Genomic DNA, 27,838 nt, shown 5'->3' with positions numbered 1-27,838 from the left:
AAAGCTTTATGAGATGAAGGTGCGTCCACCTGAAAGATTTTGGTTGCGAAATGCCCAGCATGGCGCTGTGCTATTCTAATGTCAGCCTTTGGACCTGAAAGATGTCAAGAATGCGTGAAGCGAAGAGACCATATCTTGTCTGTCGCACACGCATTATGTCTGTTTGTGTGTGTCGAAGCTTTTTATCACTCCACGTTTTAGTCTTGACAAAACTGCCGTACCCAATGATCATCAGATGGAAGTTGCAAAATCATCTCCCCGCTGTGTAAAATGTTGTAGTTGCTTGGACCTTTCTCTCTCTCTCTCTCTGAAGCCAATTCTCTACCTAGCGTTGAGGAGGTTCACATAAAATTACTTCTAAAACATGGCCACATGCAGTTTTATTGCTTTCCTGGTTTTTTTTTTTCAAAATTAATGAATAAGCACATATAGATAACACATTGCTACGAGAAGGAATAAAATAAATCCAAGTATACCAAAAGAGATCATTTATAAAGATAATATAGTAGCTTTGACCCCCTTTGAAAATGAAGGGAGCCGAATCCCAAACATCAGAGAGAATAAGATAAAAAAGACGCTGATATACAAACTCACTGTGATGATAAGGAAACTGAATCTGTTTACCAAGTTTACAACCTTGATAATCTAAAGCCGCATCTCATGTGATAGACCCTAGAAGATCATGACAAACCAATGAAGACTGATACGACCCACAGACATGACCAAGACGATGATACCACTATTTGAAGAAACCAATAGTCGAGGAAGCAAAAAGACCGACGGTAGCAGCAGAAGCAAGACGAAGCCAGTTAAGCTCCCATAGACGCTGAGAATCATGGTGTCGGGGGCCAATACCAACCAGAGCACCCGTGCGATGATCCTGAACACGACAAGAGTCAGAATCTAGAATAATACGACAACCATGATCAGTAAGATGACCAGCGGACATGATCTGTATGGTGAGTTGGGGAATATGAGCAATATAAGGAACACTAAAAGAGGAGCAGGAAGACGGCTGACGAAAAGAGAAGCGGGTGGATTAGATCGGACGAGGTGCGACGTAAAAAAAAAGTAGTTCCAATATCATGTTAAAAATAACAATTTCTATTTCTTAGGAACTTTGTGCTAATATACATCACATACACAATTGGTTTGCTTGGTCAAGAGTGAGGGATTTTCAGCATTTCTTGTCTCTTTTGGATAATTAATGATTGGATTACGAAGAAGAGAGCGGGAAGATGACGAGGGACCTGAGCTGACAGTAGTGAGCCAGTCACTCACTCATCAAATGAGTATTCTCATGCCCCTTTGCATCGCTTGCAAACCAATAAACATCACTATCCATAGGCAAGGTAAGAATGGAGCACAAACTGACATTGCACATACCAATATATTCAGGCCTTTCAATCAAATCGGTTCAGTAACAGCCCTACTACTTCCACTACGTACTAAAGCAAGCAGCATATCTGCCCGATCTCACTTCCTTTATTGCACGCATCATCACATTTCACTTAAGACTAATTTGACAAGAATTGCTTGTTTTCAGAGGACCGAGGTGGCCGGCCGATCAGAGCCTGGAGAGCTTGAGCTGCTGCTTGAGCAAGGGGCGGAGGTACTCGTGGTACCCCTCCGGCACCACCGTCTCGTTCAGAGGGTCCTTCCACGCCTCCTCGTACAGCGCAGGGTACACATTGCCGTCGTACCGCCCAAGAACCGACCCCAGGTAGTGGTCCGTGTAGTCGAACGCATCAACCAACGCCACAGCATTCGGCCGCACCTGCAGTGTCCAGTCACCACTCAGCAACGCTTTCATCATCTCAATCTCAAGTGCTTACTTTCATCTCAGGATGGCGATGCCTACCTGGGCGTAAAGCTTTCCGAGCTGCTCGTTTGCCAATGCTCCCTGCTTGGGTGTGATGCACCCAGTCGCCAGGAAGTCGCCCAGGTGCTTGTGAACAAGGTACAGTGCATAAACATTGCAAAGGCTCTGGAGTTGTTCCCTTACTCCATGTCCAGGAATGTCCTGCTGCAGTTTCTCGATGAACCTAACACAATACAAGGAAGTATACTAAATGAGTAATTCTCTTCTTTCTTTTCTTAAAAAGAAAAACATCATTGAAGAGAAGAAATGGCACACACTTCATCGACAAGGTTGAAAAGAATACTCACTTGGTTACAATAATCAACTGGATGTGAGCTATCGCAGCCTCAAGCAAATCTGGGGACCGCTCATAGAAACCTGCAGCGCACAACATCATCGTGAGTACCCTTCATTTCCAAGTAGACTTTAGCAGCAACTAATATTGGTTAAAAGAATGTGTTTTCGCCTGGTTCTAAATAATATGTGCTGTACTAACCTTCTTCTTGGCTTGGCGCTTGGCTTACGTTCTGGGCGCAATTTACCGCCATCCTGAGAGCCCTAGCCTCAAATACCTCTTGTATGGCAACATGATTAAGCCAATCTTCGGCTGTTGAGAGACATGAAAAATGTATTATTGTCATCATCGATACAAGCTAATAGCCTCCTCAAGAGGCCTGGAACAAATATCAAATAGACTTGAGAATGAGGTAATAGTAATATAATGAGTCAGCCTAAATATCTTAATGCATACCTGTATTGACAGCACATTTGCACTGCATCAAATATTGTACTTTACCCATGTAAGCCATTGTACCAACAGGTTGTTTTCCAGAAGCCAATTGAGAGACGGTCTTCATTAGAATCCTTGCAACCTGCAGATGCCACCGAAGGCTATTACTGAGTAAAGGAAAGCAGATTAAGGGAAAAGGGATTCGATGGAATACAATATGTGATGTCACCCATACTCAACCAATAACAGCAGCTAAAAGCATAATTATTGATTAGTATCATCAGAACTAAGGAATAGCATACAAACCTGCAAAAGCAAAACGACATTGTCTCCTTCATAAGTGCAAGCAGGAACATAGACAGCAAACAATTCAGGAAGCCCACTGCTGTTTAGGTAACCATGTCCACCACAGAGCTTTCGGCATTCTTCAATCGCATCCTGCATAACAGAGAGGGACTACCATCAGAACAACGGATTTTGAAATTCAATTATTACATATGTACTGACAAGATTATCAGGCCATGCATGTCTAAACCATCGCACCAAATTTTACTGTGTCAATAATTGCAATGGAGCTTCAAGAATACAAGCTGACTAAAAAATGGCATATCAAATGTAAGTCCGCGTAACTCACAGTTTCAGCTTATGAATGACATGAGATAAAAGAGTACCTAAGAAAGATGAAATGATAACTCTTAGAAACCAATTCTATGCTACTCAGGAATAATCAGATTATTAACTAAACTCCGCAGCAAACTTAATTCTACAGCAAAGCCAAAGAGGGCCAATGAATAAACCCCTTTGAATTTGAAAGTAAACCATTAACAAGTTGAACATCTAAAAGCGTTACTGAATTAATTCATTATTCGTACAGCTGTTGCAGATGTTGTCAGAGCCTTCAGACCAGCAGTACAGGCATGAGCTTCTTGCAGTGTTGAGAAATCCTTAGCTTCCAGTTTATGTGTGACATCCATGTATAGCCACTTGAGCCAATCACCAACGAATCTAAATGCATATGCTGAAGCCAGCAAAGGAAAGAGTCTGCTTTGTTGAGTCTTGTAATTAAGGACCTGTAACCAGATTGAATACATTAGGCACCTGTCTTGCTAGTGAAAAGTTGCAGAAATTATCCGTGTAGTATAGGCAGTAACAGTAGACAACTTAATTCACAAACAGTCAGCATACAGTCATTCACAAATATGTAAATGACAATGCATGTATCATGTATGCTTTGCAGACATGTTACTCGTGAATGAAGAGCAGCATGTACTGACCAGCTACAGAGTCGCTATAACTTTGAAAACCTAAGAGGCATATGGATAGTTATCCACACAGTTGTATAATAAAAATAAAAATAATCAGCATCAACTGAGGTGCTTATTTCTATGGCATCGTAAGGGCATGAACAATGCTAGGTGCTTATGGCTAGGCGCTTAAGGAAAGAGAGTGTTAAGCACCTACATAAAAATTATAATTTCCAATGCAAACAAAGACTACATATGCTTAAACATGGCTAACTATCTTGTTAGCACTATATAAGCAGCGGTGCTTAAGTAAGCACCTTGCCCTCCGCCTAAGCACCTGTGTCCGTGCAATTGAGAAAAAAACCCGATTTTTTTCTATAAGCACCCCACTGTACATGCTCTAAGTGGTATATGAGGTGCATATAAGCAGAACTCTAATCACAAGATGTCAACAGTCAGCAAGTTATTACTCCCAACCAGATCTTAGTTTTCAATAGCTTATGGTGTGTGGGGATTTTGGGGGTGTCTTCCCTTGAACCGTTCTAAATGGTTCGCAGTTCTCTCTCTTAATACAAAGATGCGCAGCTCTCATGCGTGTTCGAGAAAAAAAATAGCTTATGATGCCTGACTAGTTGCGTATCTATCAATTATTAATTATTTTATATGTTCATTTTAATTTCCAGTTGAGCAGAGTAGCATATCTAGAAAATTTCTTCACAGCTTAAAAGGAAAAAAAAATGAATAAATGATGATACAAAAAGGCTCGAATATAGTACCTGAGTCTCAGGGCTACCAACTTGAGAGCCAAACTGCTTACGGATAGCACTGTATCGTACAGCAATGCAAACAGCACGGGACAAAGCCTTAGAAGCATCTGCGACAATTGACTGACGGACAAAAACCATTGTCCCGTAAAGCAGCTGCTTTGGAACATCTGAGTGTACATATTTCCCCTCCCTCGTAACTTGTGAAAGCCTAGAAAGCAAGGTAATCATGTCGAGTTTGAGGAGGGTAGAGGGTTACACCAGATACATTCGATAAAGTGACGGAATAGTGCATAATAATCCAATGCACAAACCTCATCAACATTTGATCCCTCGGGATGCGCACATGGTCAAATCTTAGAACACCATTATCCATACTGTTATATGCACCACTACCGAATTTCCCACCAATATCACCAAGGGTAATACCAGGAAGCGGGGAGTGATCCTCCAAGCTTCGAAGTTGTACAATGAAACCTGGAACACGAACATACATGACTAACATGAGTTGCAAAGGAAGAGATCACTTAAAAGTCACCTTAAGAAGCAAGACACTCTACCATGTATGCCGTAGTCCTTTCCCTCAGTTATCAGTCGAGCATAAACAATTGCATGAGTTGAAGCTTTCCCCAAGCCACCAGGCCACCACTGCCAACATGAAGAAAGATGTAATGAATTATGGAACAAGAGCTTGAAGAAATTACAAATAGCTAAAGAAATATTAAACAAAGAAATAAAAAAGGTTAAGAATCTATGTTTCAAAATAAATCAATATAGATGACAGTTGATTCATAATACTTTACTTTGCTGGACGTCAGAGTCGGGCTGTGGATAATGAACTCATCAGTCTTTGGATCAAATGTAGCAGTTGTTTCAAGGCCCTGAACATTTGAGCCGTGACCAAGTTCAGTCTGCGCATAGCACCCAATTATCTGGAACTTGTAGGCCAGTGGTAACCACTTCTTCTGCTGCTCTTCGGTTCCTTGCCCTTTTATAGCAGGAACAAACATGCCCTGCAAAAGAGTGTTGTGTTAATTGTTGATGTCGATTTGGGAAAATAACTGATTATCTACCATGACAATTGAAGCTTATCAATTATAAATTAGTAAGTTGAATGATTTAGATTAAGCTTGCACAAAGCAACCTGTCTGTTGTTCAATATGGTACGGATCATCTTTTTGTTATTTTATTAAAGGGAAGGCCCTGATTTATAAAGATGAGAACCCATGAACAGTAGAAAGAGCGATATGCAAAGCATGCTGTAGCACTAACTCCAGAAGACCCGCAGCACACGACACATGCAACAAAGACTCCATCATGGTATGATGAGAACATATTTTGACGAGATAAGATTCATAGGCATACCCAATGCAGATCAATATATCCAGGTTGGTCGACATATAGCCTCAGCAAACTGGCTTCCTCTTCTGCTAACCCACATCAAAATAAGACAGTACATGAGTTACGACTGCTGTACAATGACTCGACAGAACTTGAGTTAGTATTGGAAATCCACGGGACCTGTAAGACGTAGCTCAACAATTCGCTTCCATGCATGGGCGGCTTTTCTTAGAGTGTCCTTGAACAAGTCCTTTCTGGAGAGCATGGTCCTGTTATCCTTGCGGAACACCTACGTTGCACAGGAGTCAATGTAAGCAAACTTTTCTGGAAAGGTAATTTAACAATGGTAATCTAAAAAAACAGTATCTCAGTGCAATAGCTTCTCTTGGTCACATACATTGTTGGTCACAAACTCGGGCTAGGAATATGTCCGGTTCAATGTTGAACTCTACTACTATAAGGAAAGTAGTTGTTTGGAAAGAGCCTGACGGTTACAATCTAGCTGTTGGTAACATATGGAGCGGAGTCTCCAGTTTGAAACGGGAAAGTGTAGAGCTTTGGGTCACCATCGTGGAGCGACCAAGCCAAACAGATGGAAAAACTAAAAAAAGTAGCAGGCAGCAGTGGAGATAAGCATATCCTGGTGTAAGGAAAAGGGTGATGTGAAGCAAATTGATCATTATTGAAGTCGAGGGTGAAAATTAAACCAAGACAATAGTTGAGGGGCGTAAAGTGGAATTTTCCCTTCTCCAAATCAGGCGGCCAAGGTACAGGCAAGTCTTGTACGCTGTCGAAAGGCACAATTTTTTTCCCGTTTGCGCAAAGCGGATAAACGAAATCAGGTGCACAAGTCTTTTGTGTGTGTGTGTTAAATAAAAGGTTGGAATAATTGAACGGACGAATCCTGCGGCAAGGAAGGAAGCGGTGGATGCATAACCTGGAGCGAACACGTGGATCAAATCGAGGTCAACTACCACCGAAGACTTGCTTGGTGAACGATTTACTAGTGGATGCAGCAAGCAAGGTGAGGAATTTGTTGCATGGGGAGCGAGATCCATGGAGTCGGAGAAACCGATGGAATTGAGGAAGAAGGGGAGCAAAAGCAATTGGTTATTACTGGGTCGGATGCGACGAGGCGGGCCATGCGGTCGGCGACATCGACGGCGTGGCGGGAGCCGGCCCATACGACCTTCATCTCTTCGACGTCGAACTGCGCGGTGGCTCTCTCGGCGGCGAGGTGGTCCACCTCCACAGGATCCATCGCCATGGCGCCCTCGATCTCGAAGCCTTGGGTAGGCAAAAGGGAGGGAGCTGGAGTTGTTTCGTTCTCAACTACTAGTCCTCCTACTAGTAGAATTGTTTTGCTTCTGCTTTGGGGTGAATAATAAAGGCGATAACTAGTCCTGTCTCCTGTATGTAGTTCGGTGGTGGATTCAATGCCGTCTCCTCTCCTCTTCAGGAGATATAACTACCAGTAGTATAATTTGTGATGAATAATGTTCTTTTTCTCCTCGTTTCCAAGTCGGATCCAATACCTTGCCTAGTTGTTATCTTATTTTATAATTTTTATTCTTTTACTTCTTGAAAAAAGATATTCCTAAACAAGAATAACGTCAGTTAAAAGTTTGATCGTGATACATCTTTCCGCCTCCAACCCTTATTTTCTTGGTCAATCTATATGGACAAGGGAGTGTTGCAGTAGATCAGATGTTGGTGTGCCGTCTCCTTCCTCAACCATCCACACGGCGCTTGCTTGGCTTGAGGCACAAACAACTCTTCTTTTCTCAAGTGCACGTGGACTACAAGAAGAACATAATGTATTCGTCCCTTAGGTTGTAGGTGTGTGGATATATCTGTGTTCAGATATTATAGTTTGTATCTAGTGTTGAGGCTAAAAAAAAGGGAAAAAGTTCACTTTTTATCCCTGAACTATCGTATTTGTCTAATTTTGACCATCAACTATAAAACCAGGCAACTCTGACCCTAAACTAACTATCCCGACGTATTGTATACCCTAAGCTCGTCAGAAGCGGTTTAAGGTCGACGTGGCGGTGGTTTTGTAATTCACGCAGGAACATGTGGCCATGTCGATCGTTGCGACCTATAAACCTTGTTACACTCTCTCTCGCGCGTCACTTTCCCCTTTCCCTTTATCAAATTGGAACCCTAGCTCTGCAATTCATAGCTCGAGATGGCAAGCTTAAGCGCATCTACACCACATAGATAGCATGTAGGCGTCCATGTGCCCTCTCTTAGCTAGATGCCGCGTGCCTCCGTGAGCCTTGCTCTCCGCCGCCATGTAGCTATTGCCGCCGGCATGTCCTTGCCCTGTGTTGTTACCGGCCATCGCGTCGTATTGCCGGGGGGGGGGGGGCAGTGGCCCCTTTTTCTTGCAGGTTGGCACCTCCCCGTGCAAGGGAGGTGCTGTCCAGTTTGTGCCACGCTGTTGTCTCCTCTTCGGCCGTGATCTGGCTGCCAAAGGCCGTGTGTCCATGGGCCGGCCCAACTTCCTTAGCCCGTTAGCCACTGGCCCAAGACCCCAGCGGGCCAGTACGGTGCGGCCCAGTATTGTGCATTTAAGCCCGTCCCAGTCCCATCTAAGCCCGGATCCGGCCCATCCAAACCCATTCAGGCCCAATCTAAGCCCATTCGGCCCAATTTGGTATTATTCATGTGGGTCCCACCAAGTCGCCGTTTATGTGGGCCCATTGGGCTACTGTTCATTGGCCTTATTTACCATTGATGTGGGTCCCACCATGAATAGTAACTTTTGGTAATTTTCTGATTAATTTTGGTTTAATCTTTCGAGAGTCATAACTTCTCCGTTCTGACTCCGATTTTGATGATTCTTCCGTTGAAATTCTTCTAATATCGAGATCTACTCATCTGTCACATTATGATATCCATTAGAAATCATTTTGCTTTCCATTTGGTGTTAATTGATTCTTCTCTAGTGTAGTCGTTATTGATCGTAGTCGCAATTACAAAATAATCAGAGTTCTACGAGTGCTACGCAGGAAGCATCAGGAGCAAGGAGGACCCCGATTACAATCAAGACTTCGAAGAAAACTCCGGAGAAGGCAAGTCTTATTCCCTTGATCATAGTGAACCTACAGTTTTCAAATAATATACATGATCAATTAAAACTGGACTTATTACCATATGCTATGTATTACGCATTTTACAAACTACTTGCAATAGTTAATCCTATCAAACACAAGCCATGTCTTGAATATTATCATCTAGAATACATATCACCCTATGATTACCTTTTGTTATCTATATTAACGTCGGACAATGCCATAATATCTAGCATGCTTAGGATTGAATACGTCTTCTCGGAGATGTTGCTTTTAAAAGCACCTCTCCTTAGAGATAAGATTTACTGTTATCAATGATAACTCATATACCATGGTTGTGAATTCCGTGATGGTTACAAAATCATTGATGTCATGTGGGATATGGAGGGTGATGTGTAAAAATGGGTGAAAACTGTTTTGGCATGGGTAGGTAGAGTGGTCCTCCGGGGAGGATGCTCTTGAGGGCTTGAGTTACCTGAAGGTATTCATTGCCCATGAAGGTGCATGGCCCAGTCGTTTAAAGACCGAGTCATTTCGCAGCCATGCCTTAACCACTCCCGTGCAACCATGTGTCATGTATAGGCAGGACTTGACTTTCCTTCACCGGACTGAGTTGGGCATCATACCAGGAGGCTAAGAGCAACGAGCAGCCAAGGGTCCATCTGTCCCACTGTTTGGAGGTTTCAAGGACCGGCTTAGGCTTAAAAAGGGATGTTGGCATTCGGAACATGCAGCTCTAGTACTTGGCGTGTCTCGTGGAAAAGCCCGGCAGGAAAGGTGTTTGGAGAGTCTCGGTATGATTCGCTCCTCTGCTGGTTACGGTTGGAGGCTGACCATATCGCATGAGTAAAGCTGTACAACCTCTGCAAAGTGTAAATCTATTCGAATAGCCGTGTCCACAGTCATGGACAGGTGAAGGCAGAACCTTTTTTTTACTAGACTTCGGTTGCGTATGTCTTGATGAGTGAGTGTGTGGACTAGATGTCCATGTGATGAGGTTGCTGGCTCAATTCGCCAGGATCTATATGGTACTAGAGGTACACCAAATGTGACAGCCCCTCCTAGGGCCGAAAACCCCCCAAATATAGCTTGTTACCTTATTTTGAACTACTTAAAATATTTTGAAGTCAATCATAGTTGATACAATTGGATATCTGTATAAACTGCTTTACGCTTAAATCTAAACCATAAAGCTTTATCCTTGAATAAACCTTTTATGCATTTATCAACACCTTAGTAGTATATGGCTTGCTAAGTACTTTCCATACTCACTCTTGCTGTTATTAAGATGAAGAAGCCAATGCCGATTTCATCGGAGGTGAAGCTGGGGATGAAGAGTAGTCTACGAAGTCGCGTTCGCACCCTCGCTACTTGTGGCTTGGGCTTTTGCTTTCGTTGTGTGTTTTGATGGCCATTAGGCTAGGCTTGTAATATACGGTGTAGATTATACGCTTTTTGTACCCAGAACCTTACTATTTATGTATGAAGTTTGACTGTGATACTACAGCTGTTATATTGTGTGTATCAACTATGTAATCCAGGGACTGATACAGGAGGCACATGAGATCCTGGTAATGAAGGTCTTACAGAGAGTATTCATCCCCGATTCCATACCGCGATCGGCCATTGCAGTACACACCTATCGTGATGTGCAAATGCGGCACGAAGGCAGCCCGATTCATCTCATGGAGCGATTTGAACCCAGCGCAGAGGTATCTGAAGTGCGCTAACTCAAGGGTAAGTCATCAATTTGACTTAGATTTGCAGTTGTGGTGTTGTAATGATTGGTGTTCTTTTTATTTGTTCGTCTTTGCTTTCGTGCGCAGTGCGGAGGTTGTGATTTCTGGTTTTGGTTTGACGATCCGATGAAAGGCTTCATGAAGCATGTGGTGATTGATTTGCGTGATGCTGTGAGGGGATTGCGTAGAGAAAATGCTGCTCTGCAAAGTGCGCTTGATGCTATCGAGGAGAAGGAGAGAGCTCGTATTGAGTTAGCTGTTAGTGTTCAGAAATTAGAGAAGGAGAGATTGATGATGTTGTATGCACTAGCTTTTTATATAGGGATGATAGTGGTGTGCTTGTATAGGCCTTGAATGAAATGCATGTATATCTGTTATGAAATTGTTTACCCAATTAATTTTGCTGAGACACAACAATTTTCATAAGGCATAAGTTCAACATATAATATAGCTAACATAACAAGCTGAACTCCAATAACTAAACAATCCACATATTCGGTAAATGACATAACAAGCCATATGTTTAGACTGATAATATCACTGACATTTCATAACCCACAAGTTTGGCTAAACAAAAGCAACTACTACATTACAGAACCATGACTTCACTGAGTCATGTGGTTTCGGCCTGGCAGAAGCAATAATGAGAGAGACCTTGCAGAAGCTATCTTCGATGGAGGTGCAGTAGAATGGATTGAAGCACTTACAGTCACAGCTCCTGACACTGTCACATTGACCCTTGCACTTGAACCTCCTCTACCTTGAGCCTCCAAATGGATTGATGCTTGACCACCTGGATGACTTGCAGTAGTAGCTTTTGTAATAGTCCTGCCAATCCTTTGTTCAGGCATTCAAGGCTGTATTTGTAGGAAATAGAAAGTTAGACATGCACATGAAGGAAGCAAATGAGAGAGAAGATAAAATTGAAGTTCACTTTACATTATGAATCGTTGTTCCAGTGCTCTTAGAGTATAGACATTGCTTTGTTTTCTTTAATGTTTGACATGTCATACTTGTTGAAAGCCTTTCCTTTCTCTTGCCCCTACTGGTACAACTTTGTTGAGATGTTGGGACTATCATCGTAGCTAATGTATGGGGTGCTGGCTGGCTTGCAATTGCAGTAGACCATTTCTTTACAGTACAAGTCGACCTATTGTGACCAGTGCCCTTGCAACTGCTGCATCTAATTATTGTACCAACTTTAGATATTTTGTGAGGCTTCCTTTTCTCTTGTTCTTCTCTTTTCCTCTTCTTCTTTGGCCCACCAAGCATCCTCAACCATCTAGGTGGCAGAGGTCTATCTCTGTCTGATGTAGGCCAACAAGTCTTGCCTTCAACAGGCTGTAGGTAGAAGTCATATGTCCTCTTGTACTCATCAGCATGGTAACACTTAGCTATAAATTCTTCCAACGGCCTAGAGCTATAATATATGGAAGAAATAGCATGTGGACAAGGCAATCCTAACAACTACCAAAGCCTACATGAGCAAGTGTGGTTATTCAGATTCACAATGAATCTGTATTATCTGTGAGTGACTTCAAATGCATTATTTTTTATTGCTAACGGCATGGTAAAATCTTGATTCTGTGATGTATGTTTTCAGCTTCTTGAAAGTGTTTGGGCATATCAGACCAGGCCATTTTTCACCCTTTGCCCTATTATCTTGAATCCTAACCATTACTTGGCATCTAATCATTTTAAGCATACTGATAATAGGAAAGAACTTAGATCTTATAATCCAATGGTTGAAAGACTCGCACATATTGTTGTCAACTAAGTCACAAAAGACCCTAATCTAAACGAGGCTCGACTCCAATGATGTGGATCATTGCCCAGAATTGCATCTACTCCTTCAGATGTCTGCTCCCTTAAGTTGGCCATATGATAGTTGAAAAAGTTCATTGATGAAGATTTGGCACAGCTCCAAAACATCTTTTGGAAACGACTGTCCTTGAACTTTTTCCTCCAATTAGCATATATGTGTCTTGCACACATCCTATGCTCTGCCTTGGGTGCCCGGTTCTCCACAACATTCAAAAGGCCCTGAAAATACAATGTCACAAGTTAGAAGTTACAACAAGCTACACAAGAAAGTGCAATCTCACAAGTTAGTAGTGCTTACTTTTTGTTTATCAGATATGAAAAACCATCCATCATCATCTCTAATCTTCAAATCATTGAAAAGCAATAAGATGAACTAATCCCATGACTGATTTGTCTCCTTCTCCACAACAACCCATGCAATTAGGTACATTTGGTTATTTGCATCTCTACCCAATGCACACAACAACTCCCTATTAGCTAAGCTCTTAAAGAAACAACCATTAAAACCAATAAACTTTGTGAAACCACCAAGAAAGCCCTTCTTACATGCAACAAAGAAGACATAAAACCTCAAGAAAACAGGGTCCACCATGTTTGTATCAAGCTTCACCACAATTGTACTACCTGGGTTGCTTCTAAGCAGCTCAAGTTGATAGTCAAACACCATCCCATACTCCCCCTTGGTTGAATCATACATTCTTTTCAATACAATGAATTTGGTCCTCTTGATCTTGGAGATACTCACATATGCAAATATATTTTTTAGATTGTTTCCCTCATAAGCTCAAGATTCCATGTAGGGTTAGCCTTAATGAACTTATTATACTTATCTGTTATCCTCCTATATGTGACAATGGAGTTAACTCTTCTAGGAGGGCATGCGTGCTGATCTTTGCATGTGGCTAGATGCCACCTTTCAGATATGCTAGTCTTTGAAAGATGTATTACTCATGGGCACTTGGCTCAAGTACATACAACTCTACACTTTACTCCCTCATTCTTCACAAATTTAAGTACTTCCCTTTTAGCAAATCCATAATTGACCACAGCTAGCATGAACTCTGCTTTGCTACTAAAAGCCGTTCCAACTGCGAAGTGAGGTACTGCAGCCTTACTATCAAATCTAGGGAACTTTCTTTCCTTTCTCACAAGCTCTCTATTAGGGCCTTCTTCATCATATGAGTCATCATCTTCATTGCTGTCGTAAGGGGTCTCATTTCCATCCTCAAGGCTTTCATCCATTGCTTCATTGGTTGCTTGTAGTGCATGCACATTCACAGCTTCTCTATTCTCATCAACAACAATCATATTGCCTGCCTTCAACTTTTTCTTAAATTCTTTCATATTGGCTCTTATTTGGGCTGCTTCCTCATCTTCTTCACTACTTTCAACATCACTAGGCATGTAATTACTGTATGTGCTTGACTCCACATCAGGTGCCACCCATTGACGATACCTCCTAACTACTTCAATGTCCTTTTTTCACTTGCTCAAGAGAAGATAATTTCTTTAGTTCATCTGTTACCTCAACATTGTCTTCTTCTAGTGTCAACAACTGCAACTCTTCTTCCTTTGCAGCCTCTTCATCCTAGTCACTGTCTTCCTGCTTTTCAAACTGTTTCTCTTGTTCATCTACAACAACAAGCTCGACAAGTATGTCTGCAACCCCACCCTCAGATATACGATCAGACATTTGCTGGCACGACTTATTGTATACCAAAACTCTAAGACCTTTCACTAATTCTTTACCAGGGAAGAGCCAATGAAACACCAAATGATCACTTGTATCGAAATGGTCTTTAAGATGGCCGGTTACCTCAGGTAAAGACACTTTATCATGCTTGATGTAGCAAATCTCTTCTCTCCCACCACAATAGTGCAGAATCTTGCCATCGTTAAAGAACTCCCTCCCAAAATAGAATCGAATCAGAAGGTACTCCAACAGATCCATCCCTACATGGACCAAAATGTGTCTTAAATCCACCAAATCAGAACTATAGCTTAAAAAATCGCGTAAGTGCTTCGATCCGAATGAAGAGCCTACCTCTCCACCAAATACATTCCCCAAGCTCGTCTGCTTGGTCACCTTCAGCTCCCCATGTCAGCCTACGCGTTGTGTCGTCGTCTTCTACAGCTATCTTCGACGAATTGGGCAGCGGAGCTCGGCTCATGCTAGGGTTTCACAGCAATCGTTTTGTGGAAAAAGTGGGGAAGTGAATGGGTGAGAGGAGAGCAGCCGATTTGGATATGCCGCAACGAGCTGACGTGGCCACATATGCCAGCGTGGATTACAAAATCGCCGTCACATCGACTTTAAACCGTTTTGGGCGAGCTTAGAGTATACAATACGTCGGGATAAGTAGTTTAGGGTCAGAGTTACCTGGTTTTACGGTTACTAGTTAAAATTGGACAAACATGATAGTTCGGGACTAAAAGTGGTCTTTTTTTTTTTAAAAAAGGAACTCTTCTTTTATTCTGCACGTGTGTTATTCTGCATGTGGCAGCAGTTGAGATGGGCCTCCACTTCTTCTCAACCTTTTCGGCCCAGCCCAGCCCATCCCTCCTCCTCTATATATGACCCCACCTGCCAGTCGTCTCGTCTCGCCCGTCACCTACTCCAACCGCCGCCGCTGCCGCCGCTAGGGTTTAGGATCCTTCGCCGATGTCGACCACAAGGCGGCCCCCCTACCGCCGCGGACCCCCTGCCACCGGCTACGTGCGCCGCGGCCCCATGCCCGCTGACGCCGCCAAGCCTGCCCCCGCCGCGCCGCTGCCCCTGCGCAAGCCCGTCTTCACCACCGTCGACCAGCTGCGCCCCCAGACGCACGGCCACACCCTCACCGCGCGCGTCCTCTCCGCCCGCACCGTCCTCGACAAGGCCTCCCCGCAACTCGGCCGCACACGCGTCGCCGAGTGCCTCGTCGGCGACCACACCGGCACCGTCCTCGTCACCGCCCGCAACCAGCAGAGTACCTTATCAGCCCCCCTTACCCTTAGACTCTCTTGATTAGGAGTACCTGCGATCGTCTCTCTCTCCCTCCTGTGTGATCCACTTACTACTTGTCTTCTTGGCCGCCTATCAGACGCGATTCCCTTCAAGTAATTTTTCGTTTGGGCATACTTGTGTTATCCGTTAGTCGGTTTTCCGTACTGGGATTACATTAGATTGCAGATCTGGCGACCATCTTTCTGATGCCCCTATTGCAAGCGAGTGCGGCGGTGTCTGGTTTCACTAGTAACTATTAACCAGTGAAGCGCGTATGCTGTGGATAATTTTACATCGTCATAACGCTACCTTGCACCACCTGCATTTTTTATCGATGCACATCTTAGTTTCTGCCTTCTTTGATTATGAGAGACTTTGTCTTCCATGCTTATCATATCATTTGCGTTATGTGCCCAATCCCCGTGGATGCTGTAAAGGATTGCAATTACAATGGCTGTAGTTTGCACTCGGTTTCCTCCAATATTGCTTGTAGAATCCTATGGTATAGTTGCTCACAAGGATATCTGGATAGTGTTCATTTGCCTAATCTCCATGGATGATTGATTTGTCTCCTCTGCGTCAAAAAATACTGTTTCGGCGTGCATGCCTAAAGAGGCATGCGACGGACAGTTCACGTTTGTTCGGAATTGAAATATGCAAATTGTCACATATGCATAAGGCTTCATTGCAAGGAATTGTGGATGGTTAAGCACATCTGTAATCTGTCACAATTGTTCAATAGGTCCTGAAGTAGGTCCGTAAGACTTACTTTTGAAGTGATTATGCGGAAGCTGCTGACTTAGTGTCTTTGCATAGGAAGTGAAACAATATCCCATATCCCATGCATGATGACCATCTCTAATTTCTACAATCCGCATGTTATGGTGTCACATTGGTGCAATTCCCTGATTTCCATATCTATTTTCATACATAGCTGCACAGGATCAAGAAACCTGACTTATGCTTGTCTGCTATTTTTTTTAAATAGTCGTCACTGTTGCTTACAAGTTGCACAACAATATCACTGACATTGGTATAACCTTTGCCTTGTCGATAGTCGACCTTGTGAAGCCTGGCACCACAGTGATCTTCCGCAATGCCAAGATTGACATGTTCAAGGGGACAATGAGGCTGGCAGTTGACAAGTGGGGGCGGATTGAGGTGACGGAGGATGCCGACTTCCAGGTGAAGGAAGACAACAACATGTCGCTAGTGGAGTACGAGCTGGTGGACGTGGTGGAGGAAGAGGATTGAGTCATGACTTGGGAATTAATGAAGTCAGGCTGTGGACATAGATTTTAAGGCAGTGGTAGCAGTAGGGGCTCCTTTGGCCCTGGAAGGCTGGCTATTGGAAGGAAGTTTAAGAGTTGAAGATGCAGGTTATGTACAGCAGGTCTGACTGATGCTTTTCTGCAAGGCCTGGTCTCGCTCCTTTTATGTTTATTATCGAGTGTTGTGGGTGTTGAGTTAATTGGGAAGCCTATTCTGTTGAACTTTTATTGTTACGAAGTTGGATCTGAAGAAGGTGGCAATGGTTTTTATGATGTGATGGGTTTTTTATCCTACTGGTATCATCAGTTATGTTGTGCGTTTCTTACACTAGTAGGCCATTGCGTTGCGTTTTAAATCCTATATGTATCGTCACATGATTTGGTTGCTTGTTGTTGGTTGTTATTATATATTTGTCATGTCATCCGGTTTCCCGTTTTTTGGTCCTTTTTCTTGTTGCAGAGAGTTAAGAAATACATGTATTCTTGGTTGGATCCATCATACTTGATTCTCATTTCTTGCTCTGGAATCGCACTTAATTCTTGCGAGTTGACCTCGTTGACATCTCAGATCTTGAATTTCATGCTGTGTCAAGAAGTTGTCTTCCAGATTGAGCCAATATACTGTAAGATTATGTGAGATTTAGCCGGGAAATGGAAGCCATGAAATCTACACTTTTGTCATGACGACGAAGGAACTGAAATCTCTCTACTTGGATCGTGTAGAGTTAGTTGCCTTGGATTGCATCGCCTATCAAGCTATCTATCCATCCATAAAATCTCTACCGGATAAAAAACGAGGTAGTTTAAGAGTTGCGCAGGTACAAACTTTGTTCCAGGGGCTCTGATGTAAAAGGAAAGGAAAAGAAATGCCCCAGTCGCTGCCTCGTGGGCCCCGCCACCAAACCAATCCATCCATCCATCGGCATCTCCCCCAGCAGCAGCAGCAGGAGCAGCAGCAGCAAGGAAGGATAGCTGGGGTCTCGTCTCCATGGACCATGGGCCATGCTGCTCCTGCTACCGATTCCTTTCCTTCGAGGTTGGCTCTGTTTTCTTCCCCTGTGCTGTATTCAAACTTGATAGAGCAGCTAGTTGCTTCAACGAAACGAATCAATCATCCTCGGCTAGCCTAGATGCTATCGCGGGGGATGACTGAACGCACACCAACACAGGGTATACAAGAAAGAATCAGCTTGGACATTAGGGATTGATGAGTCACCTGATTCATTCACTTCAATTCTCGGTGTTAGCCATGGGGATTATTTTCGGATAGTTTCACCTCGAGTGACATAAGAGAACTCTCTATTTGCATCAAGATGGGAAGGTTTAGTTCCACTAAGCACTCACAAAATGGAGATTTTTTTTCTTTTTCTTTCTATAAGGTAGAGAAGCAAAGAGAACCAAGTTAGCATTTGCATTTGTTTGCCAAAAACAAGAGGCAGTTTTCGATTCGATTCATTTCCGTAGATAGCAACACGCATTTCTAACAAGATATACTCAATCTATCTGGACAATCTCACTGTTGGAAGTTCTCTCACTTCTCTCTCAGAGACACAGAATTCAGCAAGATTGTAGTACATCTGATGTGGCCGGGTATACAACTGTTCCTTTCCATCTGCCAACGGTAAATTCTTTGTGACCCTCTCCACCTAGCTATTATAGAGTTCTCTAATAGAATCCATCATCACATCTGTGATAAGTTGGTTCGTTCTCTCTGTTGGATGGACAGCATCCCAGTATAAGTACTTGCTAGGATCTCCACATGTTCTTCTTCCTCGGCATGTCTGCGCAACTTCAATCACCCCTGATCCACAACACCCTCTTGATACCTCTGACAGGCCTACCATTCCAAACCACAATCAGATACATATTTATTAGCCATAGAAGATCTCTCTTGCCAATCATATTTAAAAATATCAAAGTGTAGCTATCAATGCATACCAAAGTTCTTAGGATCCGCTGTTGCCTCATGTATGATTGTATACGTGTCTATGTAAGAAGTTTTTATTTGATTTTGATAATTTATAAAATTCAACAGTTGAACTAGCTTTGAGTTGAATGAATTTGCAAGCTGATTTAAGTTCTCGTCGCATCTATCTGCTCCTGTGCCAAGCAATGTTCGGGCAATTGGTAAACAGCCCATTGGAGGCAGTCCAACGAAGATAAATCTCCTCCCTCCAAGCATTCTCATGACCTGAGACATGGTATACGCTAGATATTATTATAACAGACACCAGATCACCTGACAGAGTTATCCAAGAACCGTCAGGCGACCCAGATGCTACTTTCACAAGGGAAGGGAAATGCGTACCTGGGTATAATTAGCAACGTGTGCTATCAGGTAATTCTCGTACACTGCCGTACTAATTGCACTCGACTGATTTGATGCAAGATAGATGGAAAGCATATCATTGGTACCAGTGCTTATGATGAAGGTAGCCCTGTTAACAAGTCGCTCTGCTCTTCTTGGTCCGAGCAATGTTCGGATGAGTAGCTTGTAACGGAAGAGGTTGTGCATTTGTGCGGTGAGTGACACCACATTCTATAAGCAAGAAGCTTAATTAGCTGGTTAGTACTTCATACCCTCGAAGTAGAAAATCTGCTCTCATTACCTCACTTACTGTATCTAAGTGTCATAATACTTGAGCAACTCAAATTCGTTTTGATCCTCATCAATTATATTATAGCTTTATCAGTGAAAAGAATGAAACAATTATTTTATGTATTAGTCATGTAGAGTGCCTACCCCAACTTGCTTGGGACAAAGGCTGTTGTTATTGTAGTCATGTAGAGTACTTGGTCCAGATTTCTAATTTTGTTCAGATGGATCTTGTTGCATTTGCATCATGAGTTTCATTGAAGAGGTTGTCTTGGTTCTGACACTAAACGCAGGAAAATTCATGGACTGGACAAAATTGTGGTATTATGGACTACTCTATGAGCTAACTCTACTATGTCAATGATCACGCTTAGGGATACAAGTGGGTACTCAATGGGTATTTCTGGATCACCACTTGGTTTTTTTTTTCTTAGCTTAGTTAGGTGGGAGTGAATCTTTAGTATATTTTTTTTGAGTTTTGGGTCGATCCAATGACCCAAAAAATACAAAACTTGCATCCCTAATCACACTTATGGATCTCTGTATTTTACTAATTAACTAATGTCGATCATTGTCTAGTCGCTTTACCATGCAGTGGACTAATGGAAAACATTTACAGCATACGCTGATGGCATACTAATCTGTTGGCAGTGCTGTCGTCGTATCCAGAGCCTCCCGATGCAAAGCTCACTCCCCTCCTGAGCTGGAGGAGCCTCAAATTTGGGTCAAAGAAGCCTGGAATAGTCCTTCCTATACCTAGCCTCTCCGCTGCATAACAACAAAGCTGTCAGGTAAGTGTCCTAAACATTAGTCACCTTGAAAGGATGATTTATATGAATTTTCTCAATATTCTTCTTTGTTTAAATGATAAAGCCCTGATCATCATATATCGAAAGGAGGGACATGACTGTATGATATTGTAGGAAAACCATTCGTTAGTCTGTTGCCTACTGTGTGTGTATTTGAAAGGCACCTACTGCATACATATATTTGTTTTACCATTATGCATATTTGGTCCATGCTGTGTCATAAACAGAGGAGAAGGAGATACAGGGATGCCTCTTGTTGTTACCTAACATATCTGTGGCTAACCGGCCATTGGAGAATCTGCCAGTTGGCCTCCGGCCGAAGAAGTTCAAGCCGTAGGGCAAGAAATTTGCCCTGGCTGTCGTCGCAAGATGGTTGTTGTTTCCAGGGTCCACTGTTGAGTCGCCAAATACTAGAAGTGTAGTACAGCCCATGGTGCGGTTGATCATCCCATTTCCAGGAGGTGCTGGCGCTGCCTCCCCAGGCTCCTGTGGTGGTACAACCAACCGCGGTGGTGCCGGATCCTGCTTGGGTGGTGGTGGTGGTGGTGCTCGTCGATGTGGCGATCTCTGTCGCCGTGGCGGCGGAGTTGGGCCTGGTGCCTGTGGTGGGGTTTGCTGATCTGCTGGTGGTTCGGGAGATTGTGGTGGTGTTGCCGGTGCATCTGCTGGTGGTGCTGTTCTTGCGCAGTGCAGCTCCCCAACTAGCAATGCCACCACTATAAGTAGCCCAAAACCCCTCATGGCTTTTGTCATGACAGGAATAAAATCCAGGCTAGCTTTTCAGCTATGGATGCATGTGTGCTAGTGCAGCTCTATAAACTGCAGTAGCACATCAACTGCAGCAGTATATATGGTCCCATGAATGAAGTTACAAAGGTGCTTTGGTGCTTGTTAGGTGAGGACTAGTTGTTCTGGGGTTGCTTTGTGTGAGCTTGCATAGAAGCAAATGCAGATGAATCAAATTTGGTGGTGTTTCCTTGCGTTGAAAACAAGAATGCAGATGAATTGCATTCCTGGGAATCTTCTAGAGAAGTTGTGAGTACGCATGAGTAACAGAGTAAATTGTAGTGATACATGGGAATTCAGAGTTGTGTTGATTCACTTCATGTACTACTCCTATATTGTAGTGATTTTCTATACACTATACGTCATTTTTTCCGTCTGCATTCACAGTGAACTCCATTTATTTGGAGATGTTTTGTGATGAGCTTCAAGACAGGTTTCCAGCATAGATATAGAGTCCCTGTGCTTTCGGTTTGGTGAGTTTCTGTTTATTTACAGAAGTGACTTGTCATGAGGTGTAGCCATGCGTTCGAAGCAGCAGCAGCAGCAGCAGCAGCTTATGTTGTGAAATGCATGTAGCATGTTTCAGTAAGGATTGCCATACTACTCTTTCGTCATTTTAGCTTGAGAATTACAGCTGAATATTTCTACCAAGAAATCAATTGCGATCTTTCTTTCTGATAACTAAAGCATCTGAATTTTGTGACAATGCTCAACAGCCCTATTCTTGCAAGCTAAAATCATGTTGTGGTGAAAAATGGAAGGGTAAATTAGATCCGTGCCACTATGATTTTGCCTATTTTTAAAAGTACCATTACAAAGGCCGAAACCTGCCTGATGCCATTACACATTTGGTTCGGTTAGAAACATACTCCCTCCGTTTTCAAATAACTGACACCGTTGACTTCACGTATCAATGTTTGACCATCAATTTTTCACAAATACACACGTAAATCATTCTAAGTATACAACATCCTTAAACTACTTTTGATAGTAAATCTAACAATACTATTTTTATTTTACTTACTTAAATATTTTAAAAATTATTATTGGTCAAAGTTAAAGTTATAACAGTACCGGTGTCAGTTATTTGAAAACAGAGGTAGTACCATTTTGTACCCCTTGGACAGCTTTAGACCTTCTTTTAGGTGCGCGTATTTACGTATGGACCGAATTGCCCACGCACCCTTACTTGGTTCGACTTGACCAGATCTCAGCAACATTCTCCATTGTTGTTGCTCGAGAAGCTCTAGACATAATCCATAACTTACCCGACGGCGACAGAGGCGACTGGACGAGTAGAGCTTCTGCCTATCAGTAGCAGAGATGGAGCTCATTTGAGTTTGTCGAAGAGAGATCCACGCCTGCCTCCACAGCTTGAAGAGATGGAGTTCAGTGCGCCCGATTCTCCCAAAATGTGAGTAACCCTAATCTCTCCCTGTTCACTCAAATTTCTGCGGATTGCACTGGATTACGGTAGGATTCATTTTGATTTAGGCATGTTTCTTGCTAGGCAATGGTTCACATAGAGGTTAAGGTTCAATGTTTTGTGACAGTAGACTCGGGATGGTAGATTTTTTTTTACACCAAAGGATTCACTCGGGATTGAGTTGTGGATTTCTGTGACGCCCGTTCCTTTTTCGCGTGGCCCAGCCCAGCCAGCGCGGCGCAGCCCAGCCCGATTCTCTCCCGCGCTCACTCGCTGACAGCTGGGCCCCACCTGTCGGTGCTTTCGTCTCCATCGCGCCGCGCCCGCGCCTTCGCCCGCTCCCGCAATCACCGCGCGCACGTCTTCCTATTTTGCCGGCATGCCCGCCCCACGCGCCCACGTCCGCGCAACGGCTGCGCATGCCCTCGCCTATATAGCCCCCCTGCGGCCACCCCACCTCCTCATCTCGCCGAGAACTTGAGCGCCATAGCCGCCGTCGCCGAGCTCACCGAGCAATCTGCCGCACCCGAGCCTCCCCCTTCATGTCTAAGTGCACCACCAGCATCGCCAAAGCCCGTGGACTCCGTTTCGCCGCTCGCCGAAGTCTCTCCGCCGCCGAAACCGAGCTCGCGCCGGACGCCGGTAAGCACCGCCGCCCCCTCGCCGTCGTCAGCCTTTTTCGAAGCTCCCCACGGTTGATTGACCCCTTCTCCGTCTCCACATGCCTCCCAGGAACCCGTTTCGACCGTCAATTGCGCCGTTCCATCGCCGCAGACGTGAGTCCGCTGATCTCCGACTGTCGTCGTCCGCCCTTGCCGTCGCTGACCACCGCCAGGACCTCCCCGGCTGTCGACAAGCCCTCAGTGAGAACCCCTGTGGCCTCCCTGTTCGTTTGCGCCATTTCCCGTAGCGAATGGTAGCCCGTAGTGCATTCTTGAGCATCTCCGGCGAGAATCCGGTGAAGTCTGAGGCAGCCCCGCTGTTCTTCGGTCGCCGTCGGCTCTGTTTTCCCCCCGGTCAGCCTCGGCCGTCCGATCTCAGATGGACGCCTGAGATTAGAACCTACCCGTACCCCTTCGCTAGCCAATTAGATTGCGCCACGTGTCCTCTTTAACCTAGTCAGCTAGCCATGTAAGCCAGTGACGTCAGCATTACGCAATAAATAGGGTTTTTAGTAAAAAATAAATCCAGTTATTCTCTGAAATTAGGTAATCTTGCAAATAGGCCCCTAGACTCTACTGTTTTCACAAAAATGCCCCTGGATAGTTCTGTTTTATGCACTTAGACCCCTGAACTTTAGGTTAATTGCAGATAGGTCCCTAAACTTTTCACTTAAGCCCCTAGAACCTTTTGTATTCACAAATTAGTCCCTGTAATCTTTCAGAAAAGCCCCTGTAGAGTAAAACTAGTATAACTTTTTCATACGAGCTCCGATTTAGGTGATTTTTGCGCTCCCGAGATCGTAGCATCGTGTACTTTCCTTCAGTAGCCTTTTAAGAGTTATTTGCCCCTATTATGTGTGCTGTATTTAGCTGTTATGTTTGTTTGCTTTCCGGTGTGCACAATAGCTTTAGGAGATGAGCAGTGTGTCAGTCTTCAAGACCAAGCATTCGAAGACTTCGAGCATCCTGCATTTGAAGGCAAGTGTTCTTGACCACTTTGATACCATTATAGGGTATTATAGTTTTATTTTCCTTAGTTGCATTCTTGTTTAAATATGGAATCTCATGAGTAGGGTTTTACTAGAATTTGTGTGACAATTTCTTGTAGCCTCTGTTGGGTCATGAGACATGAAATAGGTAGATATGCTAGTGCAGTCAGGGTTGGAGTATTTATTAATTTTGACTAATGTCTATGAAACAAGTATTTGGGGAATGGTAATTTTGTAGTAACTTGAACTAGGGATCCCAACTAGATGGCTAGTATGAGGTGGAGCTGCATAGCAAGGATTGTGTACGTTCTTGTGTGGGATCCTAAGGACCGGTTTGTAAAGCCTGTTACCTGGCATAACAGCACAACCATGAGACCTATATGGGTACGGCCTGACCAAGTAATTAGTGCCCTTCATATTCTGTACGCACCAATGGTCGGTTAAGTGGCACAAGAGGGGGCCTCTGCAGTGGATGGAATCCCTGTTAACGGTGAAACCTTGGTGGGTGCTTATAGATGTTGAGGTACTTTGTAACGGTCTTGTAGTGAGACCCCGGCTCTACACCCGGAAGTGTAAAGCAAAACGGGAATCACGACTCGTGGGTTACGAGCGGGCTTGGACTTCTTCATAATTAGATGGGAATGCTAAAGGGTTGGTTTGGGTAGTCGGGTGGTGGAAGCCGGATATGGGATATCTGGTGAGTCTGGTAGTCGGATAGAATTCGATGAGCTATGTTCTTTATTTGTTGGAGTTTAATCTAGTAAATAGGTTGCTAAGTTGTTTGAGTCTTGTTTAGTTGGCTTAGTCGTAGTTATCCCAAGTCAAGTTTTTCCTTGTCAATAGCTTGCATGTCATACTTTTCCCCCCACTTGCTGAGTACTCTGTGTACTCACGCTTGCCTTCTCCCAAACTTCCGGATGCTGCTCAGAAGGTGAAGCTTTCGAAGATTTCCTGGACGATGGTGCTGAATTCTAGGAGGAGGAAGGCGTCGCTTGAAGACCATGTCCTAGGCTGGTGTTTCCCCCGGACAACACCTGTGGATGGATGGGAGTTCTGCTGCCGCTTGAAGATCTTTTAGTGTTTTCTTTCAGACCTTCGGGTCCTTTTGTAAGGAATGTTTTCGTTATTAAAGACACAATTTATGTTATCACTAATGATGTCGCTACATGTATGAAAAACTTGATCCTGGCATACATATGGAATATATCTGGTTTATTTCCTTGAAAACCGGGTGTGACAATTTTGAAAGCTTTTCACTAGATTTCCTTATGAATAGCTTAAGGGCCGAGGTCACATAGGGGCACGAATCAAGCTCCTACGGTGTGGTTCTTTGACAAGACGATGGGTTTAGAACCTCTGTGTGTTGTGACACATACTCAGAATAGCAATCCTAGTGAAACATGCCCTCCGACACCTGTTTCTGAAGAACCAGTAGCTAAAGAAGTAGGTGCAATTGAGCATGATGTTTTTGACAATGTAGAGGGGTATGTTGGTTTGAATGATGAGCACATATATGTGCCTCCACCACCTGCACAAGCTGAAGCTGTTGCACAACATTCTCAGTTTGAGGCAGAGGTAACTGATGTAGACCCTCAGGAACTAAATGTGCTACATGATCTGAGAACCCATTTATTAGGAAGGAGGCTTTATTTTTTGACATCACAACATTTAGAAAAGCAATCAAGCACTATGCTATTAAGAGAGGTTTTCAATTTGCTGGTTTGAAGACAGATCCCATTAGGTTCATAGCTAGTTGTGCACATGAGGGCTGTCCTTGGCACTTACATGCTTCTAGGCTCTAAGATAACCGCACAATACAGATAAATATTCTTCCATTTGAGCATAATTACCCAACAACCAAGTTACATGAAGGGAAAATGTATACTCAAGGCTGGGTTACAAATAGGCTTGGAGATTGGATTAAAAACTCACAGAAGGGTGCAAAGGAGGCTCAAAAGAAGATGGAATAAAAATATGAGATTAAGTTGAAGTATTCTAAGGCTTAAGTAGGGATGAGGCTAGCACTTGAGCAGATTCATAGCAAGTATGAAGAAAGCTTCCAAGTGCTATTTAACTGAACATCAGAGATTGAGAAGAGGTCACCAAATTTACTGGTTGAAATTGAATTAGAGAAACAAGGCAATAAAATGTGTTTCAAGAGAATATTTGTTGTTTTCAAATCATGCATAGATAGATTCTTGGTTGACTGTAGATCTTACATAGGTGTGGATTCAACTAACATGAATGGTAAATATACTAGACAATTGGAGTTAGCCACATCTGTAGATGGTCACAAATGGTTGTTTTATGTAGCACATGTTATTTTTAATTCTGAAACAGAGGACAATTGGGTGTGATTTATGCAACAATTGCGTAGAGTTGTAGGTTGTCCTTCAAGGTTAATGATATCTACAGATGCTTGTAAGGGCTTGAAAATTGTTGTTGATGTTGCTTTCCCTAAAGCTGAGCAAAGAGAGTGCATGAGGCATCTCTGTGGTAATTTCATGAAGAAATATTATGGCTCTATCTTCACTCAATATCTTTATCCAGCTGCAAGGAGTTACACAGAAGACAAGTTCAGGTGGCACAAGCAACAAATTTATCAATTAAGTCTAGATGCTATAGAGTGGCTAGAGAAAAATCACCTAAGGATTTGGTACGTGTGTGGCTTCTAAGAAGCTAGTAAGTGTGACTAATTGACAAACAATGTATCTGAGAGTTTCAACAACCAAATAAAGGACTATAAGGGCCTGCATCTACACTTAGGAAGATGATTGGAAGAAGGAAGGTTGGAAGACAGATGGGGGATGGGATCTTGCCGAGTGTGACGAAGGCTCCGAATAAAGCAAGCAATAGCCTCATAATTGTTAAAGGTTACAAGAAGTGATGATGATTTTGCAGAAGTCACACTGGTTGATCATGACAATGTCTCTAGAAGGCACACAATAGACTTGAAGAACCACAAATGCACATGCAAACAGTGACAAATAACAGGAAACCACATAACCATGCTGTCGGAGGATTAACTCCTGTCGCAGGGATCCCGAGAGACCCCTTTTTAGAGATTTGGCCGGGGGATGATCCTGAATAAGTTCGTCGGAGGAATAAATGGAAGTGAATGCAAAATGCAACGGCCGGTGGTGGGGGATGATGACCTAATGCAAGAAGAAATAAATGCACCGGAATTTAGACAGGTTCGGGCTGCACGGGGGCGTAATACCCTACTCCTGTATGGATGTAATAACTGCCCTGAGGAAGTCCCTTAAGGATGTTGCTGGTTACAAGGATATTTGTCTAACTAAGAGCTTGATGCTCCTTGTTCTTGGGCAGGGATTGTCGCCCTCTTTTTCATGCGCTCTGTGTCTCGGCTGGTCTCTCTGTGTGTGTCCTCTTTCTTCTGTGTGCCGCCGACTCTTTTATGCACTCGCCGGCTGCGACATGCCCCGAACGGGAAGGAGGGGGCACAAGTTCCAAGGCGCCGTGACTGGGAAAGGCGTCATCATTTCTTCTGGGTGAAGTGACCGCGGGGTGGAGAAAACGCCGCACGCCCGGTCACCTATCACCATAAACGTCCTGGCAACGGGCGCCGTGGAGAGGGCCCACCGGGCAGCCCGGCGTGCCCGTCCTGTCTTGTTCCTCTGCCACAACAGGGCGGCAGACGGAATACCTTGACCCTTGCGATGTTATCCCGAGACACGCCGGATGATACGGGACGGGACCCGTGCAATTA

General features: G+C 43.7%; 3 protein-coding genes across 3 annotated transcripts; 1 reads left to right on the top strand and 2 right to left on the bottom strand.

The window, feature by feature from the left end:
- Positions 1-1,359: 1,359 nt before the first annotated feature.
- Positions 1,360-7,350, bottom strand: LOC133926072 (peroxisomal acyl-coenzyme A oxidase 1-like). The gene is made up of 14 exons (XM_062371815.1): positions 7,058-7,350; positions 6,121-6,229; positions 5,965-6,026; positions 5,403-5,612; positions 5,160-5,247; positions 4,914-5,076; positions 4,612-4,810; positions 3,464-3,661; positions 2,898-3,029; positions 2,613-2,733; positions 2,358-2,468; positions 2,170-2,239; positions 1,862-2,045; positions 1,360-1,777 (listed from the first exon to the last, which is right to left on the bottom strand). The coding sequence occupies exons 1-14, from the start codon at positions 7,205-7,207 to the stop codon at positions 1,568-1,570; spliced, it is 2,007 nt and encodes a 668-aa protein (XP_062227799.1). The 5' UTR covers positions 7,208-7,350; the 3' UTR covers positions 1,360-1,567.
- Positions 7,351-15,184: 7,834 nt separating this feature from the next.
- LOC133926071 (uncharacterized protein At4g28440-like) lies at positions 15,185-17,113 on the top strand. The gene is made up of 2 exons (XM_062371814.1): positions 15,185-15,552; positions 16,627-17,113. The coding sequence occupies exons 1-2, from the start codon at positions 15,246-15,248 to the stop codon at positions 16,821-16,823; spliced, it is 504 nt and encodes a 167-aa protein (XP_062227798.1). The 5' UTR covers positions 15,185-15,245; the 3' UTR covers positions 16,824-17,113.
- A 1,373-nt stretch (positions 17,114-18,486) lies between these two features.
- LOC133927482 (GDSL esterase/lipase At5g45950-like) lies at positions 18,487-21,021 on the bottom strand. The gene is made up of 5 exons (XM_062373974.1): positions 20,509-21,021; positions 20,074-20,204; positions 19,149-19,379; positions 18,779-19,031; positions 18,487-18,677 (listed from the first exon to the last, which is right to left on the bottom strand). The coding sequence occupies exons 1-5, from the start codon at positions 20,996-20,998 to the stop codon at positions 18,487-18,489; spliced, it is 1,296 nt and encodes a 431-aa protein (XP_062229958.1). The 5' UTR covers positions 20,999-21,021.
- Between the last annotated feature and the right edge of the window lie 6,817 nt (positions 21,022-27,838).

This window comes from Phragmites australis, chromosome 8 (assembly GCF_958298935.1).
Source record: "Phragmites australis chromosome 8, lpPhrAust1.1, whole genome shotgun sequence".
NCBI classification, from domain to species: Eukaryota; Viridiplantae; Streptophyta; class Magnoliopsida; order Poales; family Poaceae; genus Phragmites; species Phragmites australis.
This window is presented reverse-complemented; position numbering and strand designations above follow the sequence as displayed.

What these genes read in the sequence shown, in the direction of transcription:
- LOC133926072 (XM_062371815.1), bottom strand. Translation starts at nt 7,207, where the DNA reads ATGGCGATGGATCCTGTGGAGGTGGACCACCTCGCCGCCGAGAGAGCC. An exon ending in TGTTGAGCTACGTCTTACAG is followed by an intron (nt 6,027 to 6,120) that starts GTCCCGTGGATT and finishes GTGGGTTAGCAG; the next exon opens with AAGAGGAAGCCAGTTTGCTG. An exon ending in ATGTCGTTTTGCTTTTGCAG is followed by an intron (nt 2,734 to 2,897) that starts GTTTGTATGCTA and finishes TGGCATCTGCAG; the next exon opens with GTTGCAAGGATTCTAATGAA.
- LOC133926071 (XM_062371814.1), top strand. Translation starts at nt 15,246, where the DNA reads ATGTCGACCACAAGGCGGCCCCCCTACCGCCGCGGACCCCCTGCCACC. An exon ending in CACCGCCCGCAACCAGCAGA is followed by an intron (nt 15,553 to 16,626) that starts GTACCTTATCAG and finishes CCTTGTCGATAG; the next exon opens with TCGACCTTGTGAAGCCTGGC.
- LOC133927482 (XM_062373974.1), bottom strand. Translation starts at nt 20,998, where the DNA reads ATGACAAAAGCCATGAGGGGTTTTGGGCTACTTATAGTGGTGGCATTG. An exon ending in GTTAGCCACAGATATGTTAG is followed by an intron (nt 20,205 to 20,508) that starts GTAACAACAAGA and finishes GTTGTTATGCAG; the next exon opens with CGGAGAGGCTAGGTATAGGA. An exon ending in ACGTTGCTAATTATACCCAG is followed by an intron (nt 19,032 to 19,148) that starts GTACGCATTTCC and finishes ACCATGTCTCAG; the next exon opens with GTCATGAGAATGCTTGGAGG.